Raw genomic sequence first — 21237 nt, 5'->3', positions numbered from 1 at the left:
TAACGATGTTTTATACATAATGGAATAAAATAATGGACTTCCAATACCAAAAATTAGTATGAGAATGTCTACAAGGACAAAGAGATTATACAATGTTAAAAAAAATTAAGTTAATTTTCTTTCATATACAATTCCCAGTTATACTTAAATCTTCTAACCTTTTCCATGAAAATCTAATCTAGGAGGTACAATATTCTACAAAACACAGCAGTGTCATGTTAGGCTGAAAACAGAGATATAAGCTGACCTCTCTAAATAGAAATTGGATGCCCAACTCTCCACTCCCTGTGCAGCCAGGTTACAAAGTTCACTGTGACTCCAGCAGAAGATGAAGATTTAGGCTCTGAAGAAACTGATTCTGAAGTACAGAATTTAGATTAAGGCAACTGTATTGAAATCAGAACAAATGAAAGCCTACATACTCAAAGGTGTTCTCACCTTCAAAACCTGTGCAGCAGGCTCACACCCTCAGGCAAGGAGATTAGACTCTCTTCTAGAGAAACCAACAGGCCCCAAAGAAAAGTCCAATAGATAATGACATTACGGTCTACCCAGAACAAAACTAGCTTCAGCATTACCGAGTTTTAATCTCCAGGAAGGCTAACCAAGCCCTATGTTCATACAGTTTCCAACTCACTTGTAGCGTCTGATGCTTAAACATGAAAGAAAAGCCAGGAATCTACAGACATTAAAGCAGGGATCAGAAAACTTTGTTAAGGTACAGATAGTAAATATTTTAGGCTTTGTGGACCATCAACAGTCTGTAGCATATTCTTCTGTCGGCTCTTTAATCTTTTTAAACTACCCTTTAAAAATGCTAAAAACCATTCTCAGCTCAAGAGCTATACAAAAACAGGATGCAACTCAGATGCAGCAGGCCAGTTTATCAATCTCTGTATTAGAGCACAGCATCTTATGTAAAAGAGAAAAAAATAGCATTGGGGAAAAAGTAACTTGGAGAAACGAAAGATGATACAGGCAGGATAAACATTTTTTACATATATTCTTATACATAGATATCTACATATACCTATATTTCATAAAGCTATTTCATTAGGCTAAACAAAAATCAATAGAACAGGCAAAATAATTTTTTTAAGATTTTATTTATTTGAGAGAGAGAGAGAGTGAGCGAGAGAGAGAGCGAGCACGAGCCAGGGGAAGGGCAGAGAAGCAACTCCCCACTGAGCAGGGAGCTGGACGTGAGACTCGATCCGAGGACTCCGGGATCATGACCTGAGCCGAAGGCAGATGCTTAACTGACTGAGCCACCCAGGCACCCTAGGCAAAAGAGATTTTTAAAAAATAGGTTTGAAAGATAAAGTTGAGGCAAAGTTCCATCAAGCATAAAGGGTGACAAAATGAGAGGATCAATCTAGGAGGTACAGTATCTGACTAACAAAAGTAGGGGACAGAAAGAGAACAGGGGGTGGGGAGATTACAAAAGAGAAGAAGTTATCAAAGACAACATAAAAGATATTTCCAAATTCAGTTTCCAAAGTAAAATAGCCTACCAGAAGCCCAGCACAAAGAATGAAAAAAAGATTTCCAACAGGGTACGTGATCATGAATCTTCAGAAACCAGACAAAGAAAGAGAATATTGTAAAAACTTCCTGAGAAGAAAAATAAAACAAATTATATGCAAAAGATTACATATCATGGCACTGTACTTCTAACAGTAAAGTCTGTTGAGAACAATGAAGCAACATCTTCAGAATTATGAAGAAAAATATTGATGACCTGGAATTCTGTATCCAGGTTAATGAGAGTACAGAATTAAGACACTTTCCAGACTGTAGTCTAAAACTGGTGACCATGAATGTACACTTCAGCAGAAAGCTCCACCAAAACATTTGAACAAACCAAGAAAGAGAAAAACACTGAATTCTGGAAATGGTAAATTAAACTTGGGAGAAAGGCAAAGAGAATTCCAAGATGACAACAAAAATAAGTCCCAGAATGATGGCTGTCTAGCAGGCCTGAGGGCAATCCCTCCAGCTAAAAGCTAGAGAAGGGAAGTCTCCAGGAAGGGTAAAAAGGTGGGGGAACTAATACAAGTTATAAGCAACCTTGTGGAAAACAATACGGAGAAGCTAGTGGAATTAATAATAAATACAAAGAAAAAAGAAGTAAATTTTTAAAAAGTAATGAAAAAAATTACAAAAGAAGCTATAATACCTTATAATGCTTACATATGAGTAGTATTTACATACGTGTAATAATCACTGAATATTGACACTTTTCAGTAAAAACGTAAAGTAATTAAGAACCTAAAGGAGAGGAAGCAGAGGTTGGCATAATTTAAGAAAGGAAAATCCTCACCTATCAGAACTGTTGAATTAACAGAAGTATAAGCATTATATTTAGAAACACAAAGATTTTTACAAGCCAAAATAACCAGCTAAAACATGAACAGAAGTGGCAAAGGGGATCAGGAAGCAGACTTGGTTTTCAAGACAACATGTTAAGTACTTTTGTCTATATAACCTATGTGTATATATTGTTTGACAAAAGTTGACATTTTAAGAAATTCAATCTAGGTTTTAATAAAGTCTTGATCTACAACATACCCCCAACTCCAGAAAAAAGGTACATTATGTCCTGGAGTTTAACAGAACCTAAACAACTATGAATTCACAGCATAAAACACATATGTATGTTTTACTACCTTTTCGATCTCATGCACTGAAATTATTTCAACGTCCTATTAAAATATAGTGAAGTGTTAATGGTAATTAATACTAACCAACTGTTAGAAATGCTTCAATGCTATGAAACACTATCATCATAAAACTGTATGATTTCAATACAATTTAAACATCCACTGGCAAAAACCTGATGTATACACAACCCAGAAGAGAACAGAACAAATATTTAACTTATTTTAGAAGTAAAGAAGTAAACAAGCAGCTTTTCCAAGAGCTCTATTCTCCCTCCAAAAGAAAAATATCTGAGTATTTTCCAGCAATAACACATGTGCCTAAAACTTTATTCCTGGACAAAAGAATTAGCAAAGAGTTGCTGAACGAACTGAAGTCTATCATGGGATTTTATTTTGTAGAATCTTCACCATGTTTCAACTCAAAACTCAACTGCTTGTTTTACCAAACTTTTGAAGCAATGTGTATTTTATTCAATTAATATATAATAAGCCCAAACTTATTAAATCATATAAAGTAGTAAACTAAAGAAAAACTTCCTAAGAAGACAGACTTTCGTTAGCATTTGACATATCAGAATATAAACTTGGCTTATTTTTTAAGAGACAGGAGAAATAACTACACTGTGGTACCCTCTTTAGAGTTCCTGACAACCATGGTAACTTTTATTTTGAGATCACTTGCACAGACTGTCTATACTAGCTAAGATAGTAAAGTTTTTTGTTGAGCTACTTACCAAATTTCTCTAATACCTATATATAACAAAATATTTTGAATTAAGGAAAAAAAGTTCCTTTTAAGCTCTAATCCCATGATATGCTTATTAGCCATAAGTTATTCATATAGAAAAATACATAATAGACTATACCTGAAATACTATAGGAATGGCTTTCAAAATGAATTTCTCTTAGTTCCTTTAAATCTGTTCTTTCTTCATAAATTGTCCACAATTTCCAAGTAAGTATGATATACTTACTTTTATCCTTTCATATATAATACAACTTGATAATGTAAATAACATTATTATACCAAAAAAATTAGGCTTCTATATTTACAGACATGCATAGCAAAAAACACTAGGTAAAGATAGACATTTCCTGATTTATAATTTAATGGAAATAATGGTCAAGTGCTTTATGAGTAAACTCTTCCACTACCTTTATCTTGCTATTATCTTCATAGATCATTCTGTATATTAGACTTTCATAAAGAATATTAGTAAATATTCAAAATTGCATATGCAAAACTACTGATGCAAATAGTCATTTTCTTTTAATAATTTTTTTTCTTTTTAACCCCTCAGTCCCAGCTGAATGAACCACATACTTTAAAAGCTAACTTATTTTACTTTATAAAATCTCAACCTTTGAAATAAAAAGAATGTTAGGGATGGGATAAACTTTTTTCTGCCACATGGCTGACATTTTTAAAGTGCTAATTTAGTGTCAACATTTTTTGCAACTGGAATTAAGCAACTATACATGCAAATACCAAACTTTCAATAGGTAAGAAAAATCAAGGACAAGTGGAAAGATTTAATCAGTAGGAAATATTTTAAATATATTTATCTTCAAGCTGGAGAAAGAGCTTTTAAATGATGAATAGGCTTAATTTTTAGATCTAAAATGGCAAATTTCTCTCAGATCTAGGTTAACAACTTAAAGAACATCTACTTACCAAGACACTGTTTCAATTTAGTTTGTACTTACATTGTTTTAATTCTCATATTAAGAAATTCTCATATTCTCATATTAAGAAAATGTCTTCTATACCCTAACATCTTGAAATTATTCAAAGATTTATCAATAGAAATAGAAAGAGATCACATTATGAGAATAAGTATTTTGTTGCCAATACACAAATCTAATGGACATTATCCTAAGAATAAACACGAAGGTTTTCACAGAAGTTTCTCAAAATTCTTTCAAAAAATTTATATTATCTTTTTAAAATATAACATGTTTCCACTCAACTAAGTCATTTTCATGTAAACTGAAAGTTTTCTACTCCATCAGATTATAGTCTTGTTTTTGTGACCACTAACAAGTTTTTTTCTATTCAAATGGCTAACCCTCCTACATCTATTTTTATATAAGAAAAAGCAACCAAAATACTGAAAACACATTGTACTTTGCATTGTCACTGCAAAGAAGCCTAAAAATTATACCAAGAATCTGCTACAGTACATACACTGAAAACAAGTACATTAATCCTTATGACCTATCAAGTAAAATCCTTTTAAAAAGAATTGATCCTGTCTTCCAACTTAAAAAATAAAACAACCAACTTGGATAATTTAAACTAAAATATTTTTTCATATTTTCTTAGAGAAGAAGATTCAATTACTTTAAAGAGAAAAGAAACAGAACCTAAATTTCTCTCAGAATTAAGCAAAAAAACTATTACACATGTTTAAAATTTGTCCCACAAGAGCTTACAGCCAGCCTCAACCTAGCCAGCCTAGCCTAACCTTTCCTTGTGAAAGGAAATAATAGTCATGGATTTTTGAGAGCATATAAAACATAGGTTTTATTTAACAATATGAGCAAGCAAACAAAAAACTATTAACTAATCATCTGGATTAAAACAAAGCAAAACAATGAAGATTATCCTTAAATTTTTAGGTGTAGAAGGAAAATTATCACTTCTTAGCTAAAAGGGAAAAAAAAGTCTCAATTATAGATTAATAAACCAGAAATACTGGTTTTATGTCCCAAAATAAGTTCTCTTTGTAACTCTAGGTTTCCGACCTGAAAGGCAAATAAAGTGGCAACACTGGTATCACAGAAGATCTCCAAAAGTTGTAAAAGAAACAATCTTTGACAACACCATGCTATGTACAAATTTTTAACCAAGTAATCTGGCTTAGGTTCAATAGCTTTTACTCTGTTCCTTTCTCCCCAGGAGACTTGATAGCTTATGCAGTTCACTTCAGGGTTTAGTGTTTCATTTTTCTTATTGATATAAAGCAGAACATTTTATAAAAACGAATACAGTAATTTAGAATCCTTTAAGGAATTTAGAAAAGGTGACCAAGTTGTGCTGGTTTGCTATAGTTGTCTATTTCCTACAGCAAACAAATGCAGCATTTAATTTGCACACCTTAATTTACAAAACTACATACAGAACTCAATATTTAACACAGAAAACCTTAGAATTTATTTCCATTTAAACCATTCCCAACTTTTGGCATTGTATGAAATCTGCATGTCTGGCAACCAAGGCAAATTAAAATTTTAAAACATAGCCTTAAAACATAATAGGGTTTTGTACCTTAAACTATCCACATTGTAATATACAAGCAGTGTGGAAATGTGACTAATGATCCAGTCCTTTAACCAAATATAATAGGACTACTGAGAAGCTTTATCATTCTTTGTAGAACAGCTTTCTTCTCACTCAAATTCACGTAATTGACTCAATATTACTCTGTGATACAGCTTATTCATAAGAAAAGGTTCTTTGGGAAAAAAAATCCATAGATTGTAGAGTATTTTAATTTTTAGAAGTTTTACTTTCACCAAAGGATAACTGAATTTTTTGTAAGCATCATTTTTACCTTTTGCTTTTCCTTTATTCATAAATGAAAATGATATACTTCATATTATAAAATCAGTAGACATTTCTCCAGTGACTCTAAGACTTCATGCCATCATGCAGGAAAGACAATTAATACAACTGTTCCATCCTCACTCTAAGGCTTTCTTTACCCTTTATCTTCCCCATACCATGTAACTCAGCATAAATGGACATGGAACACACACACTTGATCAAAGAGGTGGTTAGAATTACAAATAGGCAAGGGAGTAAAGCTGAGAATGAGGATGGGTTTAGGAGTGAGGCCAAAAGATGTGATAGCTGAGATCCATGTACAACTCTGTTGAAACAGAAAGCAGAGCTGATGACAAGAGACAGCCCAGTTTTAGGTACCAGGGTTGAAGATTTCAGCATCACACATTTAAAAAAAACTCATTCCTGGGCTTTTAGAACTTCCAAGATTCTGTATAAGTTATAATTGTGGTCCTACATGAGTATGTCAAATAAAACTGATGGGGAGAAAAAAACAAAATGACCATGTAATGAAACAGTTTTCTTCTTCATTTTTAAGTGAGCCAGTTGTTTAAGTTATACATGTCTAAATTTGGGACCACTTTAACAAAGGACATTTTATCAGTAACAACTGCAGAGAATTTCTGAATCAACTGATGTATGTGTGACTCTGGAATTAAGTGGAGCTATTGTCCTATGTAATCAATGGAGACATGTGTTTGACTAATAAGTAGGCTACATACAATAAGGAAATAAAGAGAAGCTAGACAGAGGTCACTGCAGTTATACACTGTTCATACGGTGTGAAAGGCAAACCAGATGTTATAACTAAGATAAAAGACAGGCTATAAACAGACTCCTCCCTGATGTTAAATCTGGATAGCTGGCAGTGAATTCTGGTTTCCTGCATACCACTGAAGGCAGTAGGTCATTTTCTCACATGCTACAAGTCTGAAGGAAAATCACATACCTAAACATACACACAATTCTCCTTTCCTCCTTCTTCCCTATCCCCTTTGTGGAGGGTTAAAGTTGGCAGAAAATAGCTTGGATTCTGAAGCCCTTCAGCACTTTCTGTCTTCTCTAGGATGGCGCGAGACAGCCAGCTACCAGATTCCCGCAGAGATGCTATTGTCTGGAGCATTTCACGAGTGCACTACTTAAAACTAAGCAGAGCCAGTTCAGTGCTGAAGACTGTGTGGGACCTTTGCTCTTGCATTATTAGGCATTACTGAATGAAATGAAAGATGAAATTTATTCACATAAACAATAATCTGAGTAGCTCTTAAGAGGTACATTTTTCTAATTTCTCTGGTAAATAGGTATTAAGGGTTGAGGAACATTAAATAAAACTGGGTATCAAGTATGCATTTCCACATAAATACCACAAATACCATTTTAATATCCTACCACCAACCATGATGAAAATGAGGAATATTCCTAAATAAGCAGTATTTCAGTGAATATGAGAACTCAAAGTATGAAAAAAATAACACGGCATGTAGTCAGCTAGTGCTAATTATCAAGTTAAGATACGTTTAGTGTGTTTATGTAACTCGACGCTTACGGCTGGGTCTTTATTCTGACTGCATAGTATTTTTACATATTTAACACTATAGAATTAAAAAGTAATATTCTAATTGCTTATCAACTTAATCTTTTTTTTTTTTAAAGATTTTATTTATTTATTTGACAGAGAGAGAGAGAGAGGAGAGAAAGCAGGAACACAAGCAGGGGGAGTTGGAGAGGGAGAAGCAGGCTTCCTGCCGAGCAGGGAGCCCAATGCAGGGCTCGATCCCAGGACCCTGGGATTGTGACCTGAGCCGAAGGCAGACGCTTAACGACTGAGCCACGCAGGCGCCCCAACTTAATCCCCTCTTGAAATGAGCACAGCACAAGATATCTGGGGATGTTTCTCAACTGACACATATGATCAGTATTTCTATCCAGCAGAATATACACCTGGTGAAGATGTCAACTCTTAAAGACTTTGTTCTGGCCCCTCTGGTCTACATTATACCTAAATCAATCCAAAAGAGTCAACAAGGAGCATAGTGATGTTGAATGTCAAATCATATCATATATTTCAAACAGTATCCATTTATAGTTTTAAAAGACAGTTCAGCAGTCTCTAGTTGAATATAAAAGATGTAGGATATGCATTTATTCTGCTTACTCCCAAAATCTGACTAAATAAACCATATAGCAAAGAAACTAAAAGCCATCAAAAACAAAGAAGAGGAGGAAATGAGTTTCTAGAAAAGCAATGTCAACAAAAGTTTGGAAGACTTACAGATGGACAAGAAATAACTGATTTAGGCTTCTGCTTTCTCTGTTACACTGGGTCAACAAAGGGAGAAACCCAGTAAAAAGAAAGCCAACTCATTCATAAGCTCTGGAAAAGTCAGGAAATGGAGATAGCGAGGACCTTTGAAGGAAGGATTGCAGGATGAATGAAAACAGGATGACAGGTTGAATGACTATATTAGCAGTAATCAGACTTGTCAGATCTTGTCTTGCCTAATCATACAGATTAGGTGATGGGCCTTCCCCAACTCTGGCGGAACCCAGAAGAAATACTATCTGAAGATATTAAATCAGCGAAGACTGGGCTTGGGAGTACCATGCAAAACTTAGGTGACAATGAAGACCTGAAAACAAGAAGCACAGGGGGGCCACAGACATGCATTTAAATTAATGCCTATACATTAAATGATGGATATCTGAGCCTTCTTCCCCAGTCAGTACCCATAACACTGGCTGTCAGACTTACACCTCAAAGATGAGAGAATGGACAATGCTTGGAGAAAATGACAGATCCAACAACCTGCAGATACTGTATCAAGAGGTCCCCCCAGGACAATGTAAGGTCCCCACTCAGTCATCCGCAAAAAAGGCCACCAATCAACAAGTTCCAGCCACTTGTACAAAGCTTCTAATTTTTAAATGCCTCCTTCTTGAATATAATCAAAGATCATGTGACATTTAAGAACAATCTCTAACATGACAATGACTAAAAAGGTGGGGGGGAGGCGGATACTCAGAAAATAAACAACATAAGGCATAAATTAAAACTTAAAAGATACTAATATCCTTAGAACTAAAAAGATATTACACAACTATGACACAAGAATGTTATGGAAATAGAACATCCAAAGTCTTAAAAATTTTCTAAAAAGTTGATATAAAAAAATTCAACAAAAGGGTTAAGAGAAAATTAAGAGAAAAATCAAGAAAATAAAATAAAATAAATGGAAAATGGGAGATAATTTTAAAGAACCATTCAAAGGAAGAACAAGTCATTATGAAGAGTCCCTGAAAAGACGACAGAAAACAGACTTTTATCATAGAGTCAATATAAAACTTCTGGATTAAAAAAAAGCAGATGGAGTACATCCACTGACTTCTGGTCTCTCCCTAATCCCCACCAAAATGGCAGTATAAAGGAATTTTTTTTAAGTACATAAATACAATGAATGAGAAGAAAAAAAGCAGTAAAATTCCTCTAAAAAATGACATTACTATATTTAGAAGACAAGGTGAATGGGAAATGATTAGTGATAGATGACAAGCCAGGCAGATGTGCCAAGTCCTCATTTACAGAGTGAAATGGCAACAGTTAACAGTTAAAGTCTAAAACTAAAATCAAGCAGGAGCTTTGTACCCACATGGAAATATGCATGTAAACATCAAACAAAAAGGAGCTATCTCTGGAGAGGTAGAAATGGAGGAGGAAATGTTTAATTTTAATAAAAGTAAGGGGAAAAACAGCCTAGTAAAAAAGGATGAGTCCCCAGATTTAAAAAGCTAAACCTAGAGGGCGCCTGGGTGGCTCAGTTGGTTAAGCGACTGCCTTCGGCTCAGGTCATGATCCTGGAGTCCCTGGATCGAGTCCCGCATCGGGCTCCCTGCTCGGCAGGGAGCCTGCTTCTCCCTCTGACCCTCCCCCCTCTCATGTGCTCTCTCTCTCATTCTCTCTGTCTCAAATAAATAAATAAAATCTTTAAAAAAAAAAAAAAAAAAAAAAGCTAAACCTAGAAATTTAACCCAAATAATGATGAAAACTTCAGAATACCAAAAGAGAAAAAGCATCGAGAGGGTGTATGTGAGGGGAAAGGGACGCATATGCCAAGAGCAAGAAGGCATCTAGTTTCTCAAGAACCTTCAAAACTCCCAGGAAAAACTATTTCTTTCTTAGAATTTGTCCTGAGCCAAACCATCAACTGAGTATGAGGAAAAAATCATTTCAGGCATGCAAGATTTCAAAAATAAAAACTGTAGCACCCCTTTCCAGGATACTGTAGAATGCACTCTGCCAAAGGACAGTAAACCAAATAACAGCAGATGATGTGATCCAGAAAGAAGCACAGAGAATTCTTAGGAAGACAGTGAAGAAAATCCCAGGTTAACAGCTATGCAGTAAGTTTACAGAATTGAGAGCTCCAGGAGGATATTTCCAAGGGAAAACAAAATAGAAATGATGTATTTGAACTACTGAGGTTTAGAATTCTGTAAAAAAGTTTAGCGTCTATATACAAGAATAAAAAATTGTTCAAGGAAGTTGGTAAAACATATAATGCTTAGCTATAAATAATATTTTCATAGGTATCACTAAAACTGATTTGGTAAAACAGTTGTTTCCTTACTATTTTGGGAGAAGTGAAAGGAAGGAAAAGGAACGGGGAGAAAGGTGCAATAATCTAAAATTAAAGAAACACCATTATCACATAATATTTAAACATATGGAAGAAAATCGCAGAATACCTAAAAGAGGGTAAGGTGGCGCCTCTGTGACATGAAATTCACGTAAGAGAGCAAAGGCAAGGAACTGGCATCTTTTCTTGTATTTCACTTTTTAAACTATTTACCTCCACTTGGAAAGTTTTTTCTATTAAATAAAACAGATTTCAACAAAGAAAAATTCTCTAATTATCTAAATTTCTTTTCAAATCAGAGATGAGATCTAATTGTATTAGCTACAAACGGAACACAACCTTATAAATTAGTATTAATGACGTTTGAAGGATACATTGCAAAAGATAAAACAAGCAGGCACCAGACTAAGCTGATATTCATTTCCTGTGTAGGCTTCATAAAATTGTAGTAGACTTCAGTTACTAGATACACAACTGTAGCAGCCACTGTGAAATCCACCAGCCACTGGTATTCTGGAAAATAATGCAATGCTGAAAAATAAAGGTCAAAAAAAAAAAAGTTTACTTAAACTTTCATAAATAAATAGCTCAGGAGGATTTATCTATAGTTAACTTTAACCATGCTAAGCTTTATTCATTTGTTGATACGCAATGTAAGGTTTGATGAATCTAAAAATGCAGGAAACAGATTGAGAATGTTGACACTCAAAATTAAATTTTAATACGTCATAAATTAAGTAATTTTTTAGAACCTGGAATGTTACCAAGTATTATTTAAAGTGTTGTTAAAAATATATGATTGCAAAATGAGTTGGTATTTTCTCAGCTGATTTAGCTGTTTTTTACAGAAATTAAATTTTTTTTTTTTTTTTAAGAAAGCAGGAGTAGGGGGAGGAACAAAGGGAGAGGGAGATAATCTCCAGTAGACTCTGCACCGAGTGCAGAGCCTGATGCGGGGCTCAATCCTACCACCCTGAGATCATGACCTGAGCTGAAACCAAGAGTTGGACGCTTAACCAACTGAGCCAGCCAGGTACCCCTCAAGATTTTTTTTTTTAATATATTTTAATTTTTAAAAAACATTTTATTTATTTATTTGAGAGAGAATGAGCAGGGGGGAGGGGCAGAGGGAGAGGAAGAAGCAGACTCCCCACTGAGCAGGGAGCAGACAGGAGGTCGATCCCAGGACCCTGGGATCATGACCTGAGCCGAAGCCAGACACTTAACTGACTGATCCACACAGATGCCCCTCAAGACTTTTTTTTTTTAAGGTTCTAAAGAACGATACTTTAACTTGAGGATATAACTTGGTATACAAAGATAAGTTTACTTTTATTTTTCATTTCTGTGAAGTAAGAGAGTTAAGCTTTGCTACGGTTATTAACTGCATGCACTAACAGAGGATTAATAATTTTGTGAGTTAATGCAGACTAAAATAGCATATAAGTATACTTTCTATTCTTGCTTGTGTTCCTTCAAGAAAAGCTGATGAAATGCCTGTCAATTTTCCATAAAACCATACCCCTTTCAACAAAAAGTTTATATTAAAATGAGCATTCTCTGATAGTAAATATGATTCTATCTCTCTTTTCATCTCAGATATTCTGGTTTACTACTGCCTGAGTACAGTCCAAAGTATCACCATCATTTTGTAGAAGACCTCCTAAAAATGTGGGAATAAGTCACATACATAAACATCAATTCCTATGTTCCCACTGGTACATAATAAAATGATCTACATTGCTATGGAAAAATTTTAGTTGTAAAATGTAATATCTGAGGATATTTTAAAATCATGCATTCATAGAAAAAGTATTTTGAAAATACCACTCAAAGTAAGACTTATTTAAAATATTAAAACAAACCAAATAAACTTACATATCTATAAGACAGCAAAAATTCCAAATCCTTTCATGACTGGGTAAATTTTTAATTTGCTTCAAGTTATTTTAACTGTGTTAGGTTTTTTTTTTCTTTTTTCCTGATAAATATAATAGCTTATAAATATCAGTCTGAAAGATTTACCCTCAAGTAGTCGAAGGATTCTTACTCTCTAGTCACCTCACTTCTCCTCTAAAAATCACCCTTTTCAATGACTTTCCAGAAGGTGACAGAGAAATGGGTAGTACAGACAATATCCATTTGGGTAGACAAATATCCATTTATCTAAAGGCTTTCAATTTTTATTAATAACTGAAGCTCCAATTCTCCATGCTGCCCACAGTCAGAGGCTTCCTGCAGGGAATCCACTCACAGCAAACAGCCAAGTGACATTTCAAATATTTTTATGTGCTTTAAGAGGTTCTTGTAATAGATAGCTAATACAAATTAAGACAGACTTTCAAGATACTTATTGGGATACCAATAATAGATATACATTCAACCTAAGTACAAATTATACATAATCTTGGCTACATATTTAACCCAAGTATTATATTCTTTTTGTATTCAATAATATAATTACCTATGTGTCTTTTATTAGGCTATTGGAAACAAAAGAAAACTTACAGCTCATCAAGCCTAATGGTTTGCCTTAAGCTCATGAGTGTATGTTAAATTCAGGGAGAAAACCCTCTTCTTTTACCTAAACACACGCACACAGCATGCATTCAGAAATGATTACATAAACATAAATAAAACAACTCCCCATTATTCTGCTCTTGAAATTATGTGGCCAATTGTTAAACTAGTACCATTTGCAATTAGTTTCAAAACTGTACTAATGAAACAAAATATTGAATAAGCTATGTGATAAGGCCTTAATTTTAATCTTTTTAAGTTCATTAAAATAGCCTAGTTCTAACTGGCTTTACCACATTTGGTGAATAAGCCACACCAAGTTATTTAACTATATGAGTTCAATGAGTTTAAGGCAAAAAAAGATCAATAACAGTTACATACCTCATAGAACTGGAAGAAGGTTAATAAAAGTAAAGCACTTACAATAATGCCTGATAAATACTCAAATTTAAGCTACTATTAAAGTTAATAAGCTGGTAATTATTCATTTAACGTTATTAGTAAAAATGACAAAAATCTACTAGAAATCAGGGAGACTATGTATATATTCTTATATTTACATGTCTGTGAACATTTTATACAAGTAAGCACACATAAAAGACTAATAAAACCAATGTGACAACCAGTCAAAAAGTCAAAGTGCTTTTAAATGTTTTAGATTTTGCACGAAAAATAGTTAAAAAGAAAAAAAGAGGATAACATAACCAGTCATAACAGTCTTAATGATACTGATTTATACTGTTCCTCGTTGACATTTTTGGGTTCTAGGCCACCCTTTATATATATATATATATATATATATATATATATATATATATAAAATACACACACACGTAAAAATCTTTGTAAATATAGAATCAACTTTCAAATATCTTGAAGCCATTTTGTATCACTACATAATTCTATATGAGATGCTACGTGAATCTACTAAGATTTTCCACGGGTAGTTATGATTTAACCCAAGAAGGGCCAAATTACATATGATATTTATACATTACCAAAATTACTTTAATTTTTTAAAAAGATTTTATTCATTTATTTGACAGAGAGAGAGAGAAAGAGAGAGAGCACAAGGAGGGGGAGCAGCAGAGGGAGAGGGAGGAGCAGGCTCCCCGAGGAACAGGGAGCCCAATGCAGGACCCGATCCCAGGACCCTGGGATCATGACCTGAGCCGAAGGCAGACGCTTAACTGACTGAGCCACCCAGGCATCCCCAAAATTATTTTTTTTTTAATATGTTATTTTTATTCCTCACTTTTCATGTAAACCATTAGTTTTCAAACCTGGTCCAAAGTCAGAACCACTAAGAGCATTTTAAAAAATACAAATTCCCAGAACCCATTCTAGATTTACTGGATCTCCAGGGGTACATATGAAGAATCTTTCTTTCTAAAAGAGCTGCTCAAGGGATTCTGATGGGCAGTCAGGTTTGAAAACCAGTGTTTAATATAATATCACTTTAGATGCCATTCTCTTATAGGATTCAAATAATTTCACGTACTTTAAATATAAAATCATTACAGTTATTATACAATTATAATCATTGATATACAGGGGGGGAAACCCACGTAACTTATCAGAAATATCCCATGGGTAAAAGTAAATCTTAAATAAGTTTTCTGATTCCTAATCCAGTTCATTGCTCTAAAGCCACTTCCCTGTCTACTAAGCATGAGCATAAAGTTCAATCACTGTTAAGTACAGGTAATTAAAAACAAATACACAAAAGCATTTCTGCAAGCCACATCATAAAAGGAGCAGAATGGCACTTCTGGCAAGAAGTCTAGAATTCGAAATAATGAAAAGTGACTGTGATCTCGACATGAAACAGAAAGTGTGTAACAAACATGTAAGTCAGCCTTTCTGAAAAATGGGAAAAATAATTCTTAGTACAGGTTAGGTGAACAGAAAAAGAAATTCAATTCAAATGAAGTCATTTTGAGCTTCTAAGTTCTGAAAAAGGTTTCATATTCCACAAAATGGACTTAATGATTAAAAATCAAACAAAAAATTTAGCCACAATAGGTAAAATGAAAGTACTTTCACTAGCATAGTATAAAACTAAGATTTACAGAACACTTTACAAGCATTTCCCTTACCTAAAGTATCCACTTCTGTAACTGACTTTGTTTCTAGATGGAGGTCAATATCCTTTGGAATGGTCAACGGCTTACTTTCAATGTGACCATTATATTTCCTATAAAAATCAGACAAGTGACACAAAAAGCAAGTTACCTATACTGTTATCCAAGTGCTTGTATCAACTAATCACAAATGGGGTTTTAAATTTCACAAAGGAAGGAGAATTTCTAATATTTCATCAAAAAAGAGGTAAAACAGTCAAAAGTTACAAAAGTAGTTTTTAAAGGGAAGACTACAAAATGTGGATATAAATTATTATGTGAATATGCAGATTACCAGGGGAAGATTTACCTAAATTAGTGGCAAAATCTTCATTACTAGCTTAACATTTCACCCTATTTCTCCTACTCTCTCTCCTGTAGATTTTAAGACAACTAACATCTTTTCATTTAGGTACAACAGTAAAAGCAAATAAAAAATTAAAGAAATACCATTATCACATATTTAAACATATGGAAGAAAACCTCAGAATACCTAAGAGAGGATAAAGTGGCTCCTCTGTGACATGAAATTCATATAAAAAAGCAAAGGCAAGGAACTGGCATCCTTTCTTGTATTTCACTTTGAAACAATTTAACTATTTCTTTAGGTACAAGAATAAAAGCAAATTAAACCAAAATGCATCTCTCTCTGAAATTATACATGTCCACACATATGTATAAAGAGACCTGTAGCTATAAACAAGTCAGAGTTGAAGAAATATATTAAGATTTATGTGCATAAGAAATTCAGTTATGTGAAAGGCTAATTTGGAGCTGCTTTTACTGAATCACAAATGGGGGAAATAGAAGAATTCTTTAGGTGCACATTTATCATTCCCAAATTTAATTTTTAAAGACACTCACACATATATAGAAAGTAATAAATTAAGTTTCAACAGCATTAATTACAATACCAAGAAACAATTTCCATTTATTCTGGAAAAACTTCAGGAAAAATACCAATTCATGTCAATAAATCAAATATTAATTATTGCTACCAGGAATAAGACAGTGCCATTTTGGCATCATTTTGTACATGTAAAGCCTTTTCAAAATAAAACAGAGAAGGAGGGCTTACACTCAATATTCCAATGATCTTTAAGGTGTATTTGCAATGATAAGTGTAAAAGAGAATGGTTAGCGAGATCAGAAGTCTTTTTAAAATTTCCAATTTCATGCCAAATAATCATTATGTTTAAAAAAAACTTTAGCACCTACAAATGCATTAGCTCAGGTTAATATCTTTTTTTTTTTTTAAAGATTTTATTTATTTATTTGAGAGAGAGAGTGAGAGAGAGAAAGAGCACAAGAGGGGGAGCGGGAGAGGGAGAGGGAGAAGCAGACTCCCTGCTGAGCAGGTAGCCCGATGCGGGACTCGATCCCGGGACTCCAGGATCATGACCTGAGCCGAAGGCAGTCACTTAACCAACTGAGCCACCCAGGCGCCCCAGGTTAATATCATTTTTATGATACACATGAGAAATCTGGTGACAATTTGTTGTCACTGACATTTTGTAATATATTAGAATCATAGTTTCAGGTCCTAAGAAGTCCTCCCCAGCTGAGGACACTAAGGCCCATATAGAGAGGCTAATTATCATGTACTTTACTTGAGAATTCAATTTAAATAGAGATATAAAATTTTAAAGCTGGAAAGATCCTTCAAAATTACTATGTTTGGTTCTTCCATTTCATAGATAAGACTGCTGTGGTCCATTCAGTGAGGTTTATTAGCAGGCAGTTTTCTTCATAAACTTTAAATGCGAATATAATATATAGCAACTGAATGGGACCTACGAAGTTATACTGGCTACCCTTTTTATTTGAAAAATGAAGAAAAGAGGTCAAAAGCAGGTAAATTTGCCCAATTTCATAATACTGAATAACAGTAAATTCTGGAAAAGAACTCAAATCAACAGATAAATGAGTTATAGGGTAAAATGATGGGCTCTGGTTTTCTCCCCAGACAACCCCCAGCAAGTTTTAATATGATGGCTATATTGTTTTCATAATTTAAACACAAAGAATAAAATTAACCATTCTTAAATAAAATAATCATTTCTGTGCTCATATATTATATTACTAAATACAGGATTTTCTTAAAGGGCAATTCAAAATTATTTTAGATCATGGGTTTTAATCTCCCAATTTACCAAACGCGCATAGCATTATCAGTAAATGTTCCTTTAACGAACGTACAAAATATATTTACATAAATTGTCTCAAATACTTAACACTTTATAAGCTCAACAATGTAACTTACCTATCTTTTCTGCTTTTGCCTTTTTGCTGCTTCCCTGCAAGAATTCTTAATTCTTCTTCTGTAGGATGTTGATACCATCTCAAACTAAGAAAAAAGAATCCTTTTAAATAAAGGAATTAAAATCACCAGAATTATTCATTTATTGTACAAATATTTATTTAGTTTCCTATTCGTGAAGAGACTGAAGGGAAATATCAGGTGAAAAACTCTAATCTGAATTAAGATACTACTGCTTATGCCTTAAAAGGGTTTCGATTCAAATCCAGCACTTACCAAGCACTTACTAGATGCCAGACCCTGCAATGCTGTTTATAGGTGTATTTCTTATAACTGACAATTATTAATACATATTAAGGCTATATAGGCCTACGATTAAAAGTAAATGGACTGAATTCTGCAGGCAAGCTGGCAGGAAGCACGTTAGAATTCTCCACCCATCCTTCATTTACACAGAAGAAATTGACAGTTGTCTTAAAGAGTCCTTTGAATGTCCCTAAAACTACAAGTAGTCTTTGCTTTGCTTTCCTATCCTCCCCTCCTTTAATTTAGTTGGAGAATTCTAAAACTTTATATATATAAAAATAAGAGTAAATCGTATTTACAAAACCCTTTAAGTTAGGGCTCCAATAACTGGGTGTATTCACCTCCACCACACCATCAAAAGACCCAAACAAATCACTTATTCCCTCCCAAGCACCCACCTGCTCATTCTCAATTCCCTGTCTCACCTGAATTTCCTATCTACCAACTACCTAAACTTGATATTCAAGTTTAATCTTCAATGCACCCTCTCCACATATCATTAATTCTGTTCTTTAACTGGAGTCCTTGTCTTCCCTGGACACTCTGCTAAATGCATTCTGATCCCAACTTTAGTTATCTTTCCATAGTGCAAATCTTATCAAGGTAAATGCCTGTTTAAATCCTTTCCAAGAGTCTTCACAAGGTAAAGCAGTGAGGAGGCAGCTAGGCAAAGACTTTCATCAAGGCCCTGTTTTTATAGAGGAGAAACATACACCTAGTATTGCTAAACCTTCCAATTTTTCAATTACAAAAAAAAATCTAAATTTTTAAAGTAAAATATCTCAATTAAAAAAATGTTAGCAACTGATTTGCTGTTTTTAAAACCACTGAAGAATTGGCAATTTGCATAATGACTGGGTATCTGATGATGTTATAAAATTACTGTTAAAAACTTTTAGCTGTAAAAATAGGATTATAGTTATTTTTATAAAAGCTCACATACTTTAAAGATATACACAGAAGTATCTATGAATGAAGTAATATTTGCTACAAAATATGTTGGGGGGAGGAGAGATGAAGGGGAACACAGATGAAACATGTTGACCACCAGGTGTTAATTGTGATACATACATAGGAGATCATTATATTCATTATATATTCACTGTATTATTCTGACTACTCTTTGTATATGTTTGAAATTTTCCATTAAAGTTATAACACACACTATAAGGCCCAAATGTGCATAGAATTTGTGACCTGTTTCCACAGACTTTCATGATCTGAATATTATCTACTTTACCAGACTCACCTTCAACAACTACCTTTTTGAACATGACATTCTAACTAAATGACATTTGATTCCACAAATTGTTCATCCCTTGATGTTTCTGCATATATTCTTCTCTCTGCTTATAAACATCTATGCCCCTATCTGGCAAACATCTAATTTACCTTTTATTATTTATAAGGCAAGTTGCCCTGTGGTGTAAAAAAGGAATGTATCTGGTCATTGTCCCCAGTTCTTGGCAAAGAGTTTTAAAAGCCTTTTGAATTTCCTGAGTGATAGGGGGTTTCTTTGTTATGTTAACAAGGGGACTCCTGGTGGACCTCCAGATAGCTTCAGAATGGTAGATGGTCACCAGAAATATCAACCATGTGATTAGAGTTGGGATTTTTAGCCACCTGATCTGCAGGAAGGAGATGGGGGCTAGAGATTAAGTTCAATCGTTTGTCCAGTTATTTAAAATCATACCTATGTAATGAAACTCCATAATATCTCTCAACAATGGAGCTCAGAGGAGCATCCTGGCTGGCCAAAACACTAATGTGCTTGGAGGGTGACATGCCCTGACTCCACAGAGAGGTCATGGAAACTGCACTTCCTCCCAAACCTATTCCTCTACCATCTTTATAATAAAACTGTAATCATAAGTATAGCACTTTCCTGAGTTCTAGTTGTTCTAGCAAATTACTGAACATGAGGGGTGTCACAGAAATGCCCCAATTTGTAGCCAGTAGCCAGTTTTCAAAAGTATGGGTGGCCTGGGGATTCCAAGAACTTGCAGCTGGCATCTGGAAGCCTAGGCATTCTTACAGAGAACTTTGTCTTTAACCCACGGAGTCTATGTTAACTCCAGGCAGTGTCAAAATTAAATTGCAGTTGGTATCAGACTAGTTGGATTAAAATGAAATACTCCCCTAACTGAAAGGTTCTTGGGAGTGAAGATTTTATGGCTTGTTTTTGTATACTTCAAAACTAGTACAGTTACTGGCATATAGTAAGTGCTCAAAAAGGATCACTGAACCAAAATGAATTCAGTTCTCCTCATAGTTGAAAGGTTTTAAAATAAAATATATATCCCAACCAAAAAGTCTCTAAACTGTAATTAAACATGGGTGAGGAGGCACTTCCTGAAATTTCGATTTAAGTCCAGAATTTTAACTTACAGTCGATTCTTGTTATTCGCGGTAGTTATGTTCTATAAAGTCGCCGCGAACACTGAACATTGCTCCTAGGGGAAATACAGGGTTAGGTTCCTGCGAGCCTCTGGTCACAACATTTTCATCAACCAATCAATACAAAACCTTGTTTTATGTGTGTTTATGTTTACAGACACCTGATTTAACATATACTGTTGATTCATTAAACATTTAATTCACAGCCAACAGCACTATATAACCCAGGCCTAAACAAAGCTTACTTAATAACTGTAATCTTAAGTATAGTATTTTCCTGAGTTCTGTATTTCTAGCAAATTTTCTCCGTTGTAAGGCATATCATGGCCTTCTTATGCTTAGGAACACTAGACATCCCTTCAGCACTATGCTTGGAGGCCATTTTAAACAGTAAAATCAACAAAAAGCTAAAATGTGAACAACATGATGCTAAATAGACCATGAAAAGCACACTCGTTTACAATATGAAAGGTGAAACGAGGCCTCAGCTGGGAACATGGGCATTGGGCCACTAAAATTTTTTGCCACTCTGGATATGTCTTTGGATGACCTTGAAAGCACCCCAAGTATGAATTTGGGGGTTACAAATGAACTTCAGCAAGTACATAAATCACAAATACAGAGTGCATGAATGATGAGGATTGAGTGCATAACATTTAGAAGAACACTTAAGCAATAACTCAATTATAAAGACTAAAACTAGTCGTTTTGCTCTGAGAAATTACTAATTATTGCTAATAAGTGAAAGAATGCTTAATATAGGAAA

The 21237-nt window shown here is 34.2% G+C and overlaps 1 protein-coding gene across 8 annotated transcripts in view; it reads right to left on the bottom strand.

The window, feature by feature from the left end:
- TMEM161B (transmembrane protein 161B) overlaps window positions 1-21237 on the bottom strand; it is a 67312-nt gene that overhangs the window by 15813 nt on the left and 30262 nt on the right. For 3 of the 8 annotated variants that reach the window (XM_078067079.1, XM_078067081.1, XM_078067080.1), the window contains 4 exons: window positions 20463-20527; window positions 17772-17855; window positions 15485-15582; window positions 11240-11396 (listed from right to left, as the gene is read on the bottom strand). In XM_078067079.1, coding sequence (XP_077923205.1) covers window positions 11240-11304 — 65 coding nt within the window. In that variant the 5' untranslated portion in view covers window positions 11305-11396; window positions 15485-15582; window positions 17772-17855; window positions 20463-20527. Of the gene's footprint in view, window positions 1-11239; window positions 11397-15484; window positions 15583-17771; window positions 17856-20462; window positions 20528-21237 lie in introns of those variants that run through there. The other 5 variants (XM_036072177.2, XM_078067077.1, XM_036072261.2 and 2 more) reach the window with 3 other exon arrangements.

The sequence above is a fragment of the Halichoerus grypus genome, chromosome 2 (genome assembly GCF_964656455.1).
Source record: "Halichoerus grypus chromosome 2, mHalGry1.hap1.1, whole genome shotgun sequence".
NCBI classification, from domain to species: domain Eukaryota; kingdom Metazoa; phylum Chordata; class Mammalia; order Carnivora; family Phocidae; genus Halichoerus; species Halichoerus grypus.
The sequence above is the reverse complement of the archived record's forward strand: the minus strand, read 5'-3'. Positions and strand labels throughout refer to the sequence as shown.